The 10,518-nt window shown below is 43.2% G+C and overlaps 1 protein-coding gene across 1 annotated transcript; it reads left to right on the top strand.

Annotated features, from left to right (window-relative positions):
- The first annotated feature begins 1,588 nt into the window (after positions 1–1,588).
- Positions 1,589–8,157, top strand: gphb5 (glycoprotein hormone subunit beta 5). The gene is made up of 3 exons (XM_055641195.1): positions 1,589–1,602; positions 2,838–3,042; positions 6,892–8,157. Exons 1-3 carry the CDS (start codon positions 1,589–1,591, stop codon positions 7,078–7,080), a joined length of 408 nt encoding a protein of 135 aa, XP_055497170.1. The 3' UTR covers positions 7,081–8,157.
- The last annotated feature ends 2,361 nt before the right edge of the window (positions 8,158–10,518 follow it).

The following is a 10,518-nucleotide window of genomic DNA, read 5'->3' as shown; positions in this document are numbered from 1 at the left end:
AGGCAGGAACTTCAATCTGACCACATTTGGAGGGATACCTGTCTGCACTCTTAATATTGAGGTGGGTTGCTGCTCAAACTGAGGTGGGGTGCATGCATCCAAAACCTCCAGCTACACAGGTTTTCAGATGATTATTAAGCAAGACATCAAGAAGGGTTCTGACCTGAAACCTGACCGTGTACCGAGGTACAGTGAACGCTTTTGTTTGAGTGCTCTCCAGTCATTGAAAAGACTGAAAAAGTCTGAAGAATGCTTCTGATCTTCCTTCAGAGATGCTGCCTAACCCACCGAGTTGCTCCAGCACTTTGTGTCCCTGCTTGTTTCTTGTATTCTGCTTTATACCCCCACCCTCTTCTCAACACGATACCTGTTTGATGGAATTCTATTGCACGTAGCCTCTCTACTGTGGTCAGCAACCACTTTCTTCATTTGCAGCTGAATGATATTTCATTTTCTCTAGATCTCTCCAGTAGAATGCTTACCACATATATTATCAAAACCTTGTTCCATCTCATAAACCATCTCATAAACTAGGGCTGTATACATTCTCCCACCAACCTGTTTTCATTCTTTACGTTGAAAATAGGCAAACCATTAGTAGTAACTCTCATTGTAAAATTATTCTTTTTTAAGTTGTTCAGGAAATAAACTTGTAGAAAATTTGAAGCAATAGACTAATTTAATTTAAATGATTTCACTCCTTTCATTTCATCTATACTTCTGAAGCCATTACATAGAAACATAGAAATTTAGGTGCAGGAGTAGGCCATGCGGCCCTTCGAGCCTGCACCGCCATTCAATATGATCATGGCTGATCATCCAACTCAGTATCCCGTACCTGCCTTCTCTCCATACCCCCTGATCCCCTTAGCCACAAGGGCCACATCTAACTCCCTCTATGGCACATTAGTGGGTGAAAGATAGAAAGAGGGGTTCCAAACAATTTTTATTGATTTTTACAACATACTGATTGAGATAGACATTTACAGTGAGGATGATCTTAATTTCATGGAAAGAAAAACTCAGTTCTTCTGACTTTACAGCCCGATTAAACCTTCAGTAGCTTAGCGCTAGTAGCAACTAGGGATTACATGCCTTTTAAATTACATCCATGGTGATATTATTCTACGTGATATAACTTTGCTCACTCCAAACCGTCCTTCCAAAAGTACAATGCTGTGATATTTTAAAAAAAGTGTTAATTGTTAGTCATCTTTATGAAACGCATGCCGCCTTGATTTGGATTTGGTTGCAACAGTTCAGTCGGAATCCATTGATGAGAGCTAATGTCGATGACGGAATTGAGGGAGGAACCACAGACACTGGCACTAATTGACGTTCGCTTTCCCCATATATTCTGAAAATGCAAGGCTTTGGAACCAGCAATGTGTTAGATAGCATTGATACTGATCCATGCGAAGATAACGCTCTTTTCATCTTTATTTTAAAACAAGAAGTTAGAAACTTTGCATATGTTTGCGTATTTATGAAAGGCGAAGATATTTATTTTATGCTTCATGAAGACTGAATAATAATTTGAAAATTAAGTTGCAAAAGAGACAGACGAAAAGCAAACAAAGATCTAAAGATGTCCAGTCACAGGTAAGTAATGCCTCCCCATATCCTGGGGTCTTTTATAATGTAAAATCAACCTTCATTAATCCAATGGTGTCTATGTTTTTTAAAATAAACTTTTATGGAAACCAAATGATGTTTAAAATTAAAGTTCAAATTTCAAGTTTAACATCTTAGAAATAATGGAAATGGATTGATATACCTGACCTCCCCTCAAAGGGAAGGCAGGTGGATTAATACATCGACAGAGAGCTTTACTCAGCACTCACTAACTATAATGACCCCAAAGAGCCACTTTGCTCTGTTATTACAAGCTTACAGTTTAAGGAGGAATCATTTGGCCCATATTTTGCTTTTAATGTTTAAGCCTCTAAAGGCACAGGAACAGTTATTTTGTAAGGCAGTGTGTAACCGAGACTGAAGGTGATTTTGTGGAAGAAAGCTGTCACCATCCATGACTGTTCTATACAATTCTGGATCTCACCCCTTGTGCATAACTGCAGCGTCCACTATCTGGAGAGGTTTGTCATTTTCCTGGATAGTTGCTTTTCACAAACTTTTATTTTAAGTTAAAGTACGAGGAATTTTGATTGAGCAAATAATACAGGTGTTTTATTTACAAGTATAACTTATGTGAGGTAACTTTTTGTGAGGTAACTTTTTTATTTCCCCAAAGACTTTGTGGGCAGATGTACACTGTAGTGAGCCATATAGATCGGGATGTTAGCTTTCAGCAAGGTCACTGCTGGATTGGACATTATTAATGATCCAGTAGCTCCATATTGGAATGTATATGGGCAGGAATAGGAGCACAATCAAGTTTGATGGTGATGTCATAAATGACTAGCTGTAGATTACCTTAAATAATCTGATATTTATTGAAATTAAAAACATGCAAGCAAGAGTGAAAGCTTGCATGGCACATAGAGGTAATTTTCCAACCAGAATCTCACCATATTTCCAGTCTACACATTGAACTGTAATTCTTTCAGGATAATTCTCTACTGTAATAGAAAATGTCTATGTGGAGAGCAAGTGGCAGGCCTGATATTCATCAAGAAAGCTGTAATGATCAAATGTTCAACATTATTTAAAAATAATATTTTGCCTTATTGCAATTTATCTCAGTTTAAAAACACATGGTTGATTAAATTAATCTCCTTTGGTCATGGACGATGTTATACTTGATTTGTTATACTTGAAATAGATGAGATAATTCCTTACATTTCCTGTTAATAAAGGTATATTTGTGTTTGTTTTAGACTGAATCTGCACCGTTTAATTTGGGGGAGTCTCATTCTTCAGCTGCTGGTTGTTTATGAGCATGCCCTTCCTGCCTCCAACATCAGCTTGCAGACATTCATTGGCTGTGCTGTGCGAGAGTTTAGATTCATGGCCAGGAAACCTGGATGTAAAAAATTGCGAATAACCGCGGATGCATGCTGGGGACGTTGTGAAACCTGGGAGGTAAGACGGGGAACCAAATGTATCATTGTTCCAAAAAATAATGAAGTGACATTTTTTGCCCATGTAGATTTTCTAACCACTGGGACTAGGACTCTTTAGACTTAGATTTTAGAGATACAGCGTAGAAGCAGGCCATTCAGCCCACTGAGTCCACACCAACCAATGATCACCCCATACACAAGCACTATCCAACACACTAGGGACAATTTACAATTTACAGAAGCCAGCTAACCTACAAATCTGTATGTCTTTGGAGTGTGGGAGGAAACAAGAGCACATATATTTAAAACATTAATTTATTAATAATAGCATTTATTTTTCTGGTCACTCGACTTTAATTTAAAGCATACAAATCCTGTGAAGATTTAAGCAAGATAATTTGGTGTAAAATTGGCTTCCTCAATTAAGGAAGGACATATTTGCCAAAGATTGGTTGCAACAATTCCTAGATTGAAATCCTTGTCCTGAGGAATAATCTAGTAGGATTGACCACTACTCAAATGCATCGGGCAATCTCAGTGAAGCAGGAATAATTATTGTAGATAAAAAGAACTGCAGATGTTAGTTTATACCAAAGATAGACACAAAGTGCTGGAGTAACTCAGTGGGTCAGGCAGCATCTCTGGGGAGAAGGAATGGGTGGTGTTTCGGGTCGAGACCCTTCATCTGATCCATAACGACACCCTTTCCTTCTATCCAGCGATGCTGCCTGACCTGCTGTCACTCCAGATGTTTTAATGTCTATCTCCGGTGTAAACCAGCATCTGCAATTACTTCCTACATATTGCTTCCTACATATTTCTTTCAAATACACATGCAGTATGTCCTGACTCTGTAGAAGAGGGGATAGGAGACGATTTTGGGTCGGGAACCTTGTTCTGTCTGAAGCCACTTTGTGTCTAAGTTTAGAGAAAATTCTTAGTTGGCTTGAGAGGGGGCATACCGAGAATCTATTGCCCTTTGTTGGAATATCTAGAACTTGTTTTAGAATTAGGGGTTGGCTAACAAATACTAGGATGGGGAGAAATCCCTTCATATGGTGTCTTAGGAATCTGAAATTCTTTATTCCAGAATGTTCTGGATGTTTTGTTAAGATCAAGCTTTTTTTTGGCAGAGAGAGCATCCACGCCTATAGGTTGCTGCATGCCATAGTCCACTGTGAGGTGTGAAATATTCTTCCACTCTATTTCTGCTCCATTTATTTGTAATATCGAGCTGATGCCATGCACATGCCATGTTTCCTCTTGTGGCCCCATTTAAGTCAAGTCAAGTCAAGTTATTTGTCACATACACATACGAGATGTGCAGTGAAATGAAAGTGGCAATCCTTCGCGGACTTTTGTGCAAAAAGTCAAACAACCAAACAAACTATAAACACAATCATAACACACATATTCTTTTACATAATAAATAATGGAAGGAAAAACGTTCAGTAGAGTTAGTCCCTGAGATAGGCGTTTACAGTCCGAATGGCCTCTGGGAAGAAACTCCTTCTCAACCTCTCCGTTCTCACCGCATGGCAACGGAGGCGTTTGCCTGACCGTAGCAGCTGGAACAGTCCGTTGCAGGGGTGGAAGGGGTCTCCCATGATATTGTTGGCTCTGGAGTTGCACCTCCTGTTATATAGTTCCTGCAGGGGGGTGAGTGAAGTTCCCATAGTGCGTTCAGCCGAACGCACTACTCTCTGCAGAGCCTTCTTGTCCTTGGCAGAGCAATTCCCAAACCAGATGGTAATGTTCCCGGACAAGATGCTTTCCACCGCCGCTGCGTAGAAGCACTGGAGGATCCTCGGAGACACTCTGAATTTCCTCAATTGCCTGAGGTGGTAAAGGCGCTGCCTTGCTGAGGCGTGTGATGCCCATGTCATATCCTCAGAGATGTGGACTCCCAGATATTTAAAACAGTTCACCCTATCCACAGGATCCCCATTTATCCTCAATGGAGTGTACGTCCTTGGATGATGTGCCCTCCTAAAGTCCATGATAAGGTGAGATAAGGAAGAATTTCTCCTCATAGGGTTGAGTGATTTTGGATTCCCTTGCCCCAGACAACTGTGGAAGCTAATTCCTTGAATGTATTCAAAACTAAGATATGGATTTTTAATCAGTGAAGACTAAGGAGAATGGGAGGAAAACAGGCTGGAGGAATGTTGGATCAGCTAGATCATACCATGCACACAAAATGTGTAAATCAAACAGAAAAGAGTGTAAAGTGAAAATGAAACGGCTGAAATAAGGATCAGCACGAGGGGAGTAAGGGCCAGTTAGTTATTTGCTTCGTGCCACTTCACAATTCGCTAATAGAATTTGTTGCCACTCACCATCCGAGTCACTTGCCTGCTTTTGTATCTTTCTGGGTAACTATATCCAAGAGTGATTCTGGTTTCTGGTATAACATTCATATTTAAATGTACTTAGACCCAACCTTTATTTGCCTATATTTACAATGTCCAAAAAAGACATAAAAAAAAATCAATAGTAAACTTTATTCAGAATAAAAATATATACAAAACAAGAACTGTGCAAAACGTCTTCCGACATTTTCCGAGGCTATACATACATTCATTAGGATGGGGACTGGACTAAGTGCCTTCCCCCACAGTGGGAACCATTATGGGGGGATGTTTTTATGTTTTAATGTTAAACTTCTTCTTTAATGCTATGTTGTATCTTTATTAGTGTTGTATCTTTATTTCCCCTGAAAAGGGGATTAATAAAGTATTTACTATTATTATTATTATTATTAGCATCGTGTTTGGTAGTGTTCACAGTAATATCCTTACACCCAGCAATCTTGCCACTCATGTGGCCCCCTGGGGTGATATTGCCTTTCCTCGTTTGAGGGGCGGCTCCACCATACCCAGCCCCCCAGTGTGCAGCAGCAGAAGGAACCTAACCTGTGGTCCTCCCCCACAGAGCCTTGGAGTTGGCTGCACCAATCTTCAGTGCTGCCCGCAGCACATACTCCTGGATAGCTTCATGGATAGGAACGATTTAAAGGGATGTGAGCGAAATGCAAGAAAACGGGACTGACTCAGGAACGCACCTTGGTCGGCATGGACGAGTTGGACTGGAAGTCCTGTTTCCACACTGTACAGCTTTACTGACTCTACAAATCACCCAACTTGAATAACTTTTAGACATGCTTACAAAATGGCAAAATGTTTCATAACTCACCTTAATTTAGCAATCAGAGAATAATATGATCATCACATCTGAAAACCTAATTAATTATGGAGAGGATATATAGACAAGGTGAATGTTGGGTGGATGTTTCCTCTTGTGGTCCCATTTAAGATGAGATAAGGAAGAATTTCTCCTCTCATAGGGTTGAGTGATTTTGGATTCCCTTGCCCCTGGCAGCTGTGGGAGCTGATTCCTTGAATGTATTCAAAACTGAGATATGGATTTTTTAATCAGTGAAGGTTATGGAGAAAGGGAGGAAACAGGCTTGAGGAATGTTGGATCAGCCATGATCTTATTTACAAACTTTGAGAGGTGATTTGTCTACTCCAGTTCTCGTTTCTTATGAATCCATGGTCTATAGTAGGGTCGACAAAGTGATGGAGTAACTCAGTGGGTCAGACAGCATCTCTGGGGAACATGGATAGGTATTCAGGTTTTGGGTCGAGACCATTCATCACACTGATATTAACCAGCATCTGCAGTTCTACATTTCCACATCTATAATAGGGTCTTGTTGGCAAACCATATGCTAACCAGTTTTAGCGTAAAAGTTAGAACTTTAGGCTATCTTACATTTTGAATACTTGGACGTATATTGTACTCTATTCCTCTTATTGTTCCTAGGATTATTTTTGTAAGCATTGTTGTACAATTCTGTTTCCAGAGACCGATTCTCGAACCTCCTTACATTGAAGCATACCACCGGGTCTGTACCTACAATGAAAGCAAGAGTATGACTGTGAAAATGCCCGACTGCCTCCCTGACGTAGACCCGTACTATACCTACCCCGTGGCATTGCGATGTGACTGTGACCTCTGTTCAACCACAACCACCGAGTGTGTAACCTTGTAACATTTCGCAACTTTGCCCAAGAACTAAAAAATGATGCCTCCACCGAAAATTACTAATGTTTGGAGAGCATTGATTCATTGATTGAAAATGATATAGAAAAAAACCAGTACATGTTGCATAATAAAGCTTCTTTGCTGATAATTTAATTTTCCTGGATAAGAAGTAACATTGTTCTTAATAAAAATGAAATAATAATATTTGAAAGTGATACGATCGCCTGCATATAAAATACTGAGTTGCAAAAATACGTTTCACAATTATTTTTTAGGCATGCTTTCTCAGCTGAGAAAAATCAAATCCTTGAAAACTAATTCAACCCTTTTCTTCATGAGCCATAGAATCATAGAGTGGTACAGCGCAGAAACATGTGCTTTGTCTCAGGTGTCTGTCGACCAAAAGGTATCAAAGGTATTTTATTGGTCACATTCACATACACCTGGTGTAGTGAAGTGAAATGCTTCTTGCCATGCAGCACATAAAGAGGGAATACAGACATAACATTAATAAGAGTTTTAAACATAAAGAACATCCCCCCCACAATGGTTCCCATTATGAGGGAAGGCACAAAGTCCAGTCCCCAATCCCAGTTCACCCATAGTCGGGCCTATTGAGGCCTCCACAGTTGCCTCTACGGAGGCCCGATGTTCCTGGCCGTTCTCGCCGGGTGATGGTGCTCCGGCGTCGGGAGAATCCTCTTGGCGGCTTGGGAACCCTGGAACGGCCGCTTCCATACTGGAGGCCGCGGCTTCCGAAGCCAACAAGGCCACGCCGGATGGAGCTCCACAACTGGCGATATCTCATCTAGAGATCCCAGGCTCCCGGTGTAAAGTTCAGCGCCGCCGCCCGCAGCTGGTCGCTCCACAGTCCCGCAGCTCCGCGATGTTTTCCTCAGCGATCTTCAGCTCACCGGAGCTCCAGCGCGGCGACCCAGGCAAGGCATCGCCCGCTCCGCGATAGCGCTCCAGCGCTGTGCCGCCGCCGAAGCCGAGGTTCTGGGCGGTCCCCGACAGGAAACGCCGCTCCAGGCCCGCTGGTAGGCCGCGAGGACGGGTCGAAGCTGCAGCCTGGAGAAAAGCTGCCTCTCCACCAGGTAGGGGCCCTGGAAGGCAGTTTCCCCCTCCCTCCCCCCCACCCCTCACATAAAAAAGTCTAGACCTCCAAACAAAACACTTAACTAACTAAAATAAAAAATAAAAAGATGAAAAGACAGACAGCTGCTGGCTGGGCAGCCGTGCACAGGGCAGCGCCCCCTACATCTATTATAGTATTATAGGCAGCATTATGCCTATCTATACTAATTCCGCTTATCCACATCATATAACATTTATTCCTCAGATCCCCTTTGAAACCTCCTTCTCACAAATTTTAAACATCCCGACTATGGGAAACAGATATTTGCTACATACCTTTTATTTTATAAACCTTTAACATGTTACCTCTCACTGTCCTTTGCTGCAGAGAAAACAGTTCCAACCTATTCAGTCTCTCCTTATAGATCAGCCTTCCAATCCTGGGAACATCCTTATGATTGTTTTTCTGCACGCTGTCCAACACAATCATGTCTTTCCGATGGTGTGGTGACCAGAATTGTACACAATTGTAGCTAAACTCTTATAATCATTGCCCTAACCAGAAGGCAAGCACTGCATGTGTCTTCCTCATCAACCTGATCACTGTGTTTTCAGGGAGCTAAGTTCCTGTACCCTAGGGTGTCTCTGTTCTGCAACACTCCTTGCTATTTAACATGTTGTGCCCTGCCCCTGTTTAATCTCCCAAAATGTATCACTTCACATTTGTCTGAGTTAAATTCCATCAGCCATTCCTTGGTCCACTTTCCCAGTTAATCTAGATCCTTAGACAATTGCCTTCATTGTTCACCATATCACCAATTTTGAAGTCATCCACAAATTTACTAGTCATGTCAACTGCATTCTTATCCAAAGCATGAATACATTTTACAAACAAGCTTGATCCCTGCGACACATCACTATTTACATCTCCAAACTGAAATATAACTCGCCACTATTATCTTCTACCTCATACCTCCACAGAGGAGCAACAGGTAGAGCTACTGCCTCACAGCGCCAGGTTCGACCCTGACCCTGGGTGCGGTCTGTGTGGAGTTTGCACATTTTCCCTGTGACCGTGTGTGTTTCCTCTCGGTGCTCCGATTTCCTTCCACATCCCAAAGGCGTGAGGATTTGTAGATTAATTAGTCTTTGATTCAAGATTCAAGATAGATTTAATTGTCACGTGTGCCTGATGGCGCAGTGAAATGAATTTCCATACAGCCATACAATAAAAATCAACAGGACACAACACACTATAGAGTTTGACATAAAACATCCCCACACAGCAGAATCAAAGTTCCCACTGTGTGGGAAGGCACCAACGTCAGTCTTGTTCCTCCACTATTCCCCGTGGTCAGGGCCTCCCCGTGCCCTCCGCAGTTGCCGCTACGGGTGGCCCGATGTCCCCGCCGGGGTGTTGTAAGTCCGACGTCGGGGCTGCGGGACGTCCTCAGCGGTGTGGACACAGAGTTGGCCCCCTCCTACCGGAGTCGGCGGCTCCCAAAGTCCGCAGGCCGCGCCGGGTGGAGACTGCTGCTGTAGGCCCTCTGCAAGGCGCCCCAGACTCCACGATGACGGTCAGTGCCGCCCGCGTTGGAAGCTCTCCGCACCAGAGCTCCACGATGTTGGAGCAACGGCCCAACGCTCCGGAGCTCCAACGGCGACCCAGGTAAGTATCGCCCGCTCCGCGGTGACTCCAGCGCTGCGCCGCCGCTGTAGCAGCCCTGGTCCGGATCCCAGTCCCCGGCAGGAAAGGCCGCTCCGATCCAGCTGGTAGGCCGCGAGGTGGGGGGCGAGGACGCGACTCGGAGAAATAGTCACGCCCCCGCCAGGAAGAGACTGGGAGACGGTTTCCCCCTTACCCTGCCCCCTCCCCCACATAGAAAAGTTAAAGTTTCCCCCAACACAAAACTTTGGACTAACTAAAAATAATAAAAAAGACAGAAATAACAGACAGGCTGTAGGCAGCGGCTGCTGCCAGTGCAGCGCCCCCTAGTGCACTTGTAAACTTGCCCCAAGTGTATAAGGAGTGGATGAGAAAGTGGGAGAACATAGAACTGGTGTAAATGGGTGATCGATGGTCACCGTGGACTTTACTAATGTTGCTTTACTAAAACCAATTTTATATCCAAATTGTGAGCCCTGCCTGGATCCCCTATGTTCTAAACTTCTGAACCAGCCTGCGACATAGGACCTTGTCATAGGCCATGCTGAAGTCCGCATACACAATGTCTACTGCTCTGTCTTCATATAACCATATAACCACATAACAATTACAGCACGGAAACAGGCCATCTCGGCCCTACAAGTCCGTGCCGAACAACTTTTTTTCCCCTTAGTCCCACCTGCCTGCACTTATACCATAACC

Source organism: Leucoraja erinacea, chromosome 9, assembly GCF_028641065.1.
Source record: "Leucoraja erinacea ecotype New England chromosome 9, Leri_hhj_1, whole genome shotgun sequence".
Lineage (NCBI taxonomy): Eukaryota > Metazoa > Chordata > Chondrichthyes > Rajiformes > Rajidae > Leucoraja > Leucoraja erinaceus.
This window is presented reverse-complemented; position numbering and strand designations above follow the sequence as displayed.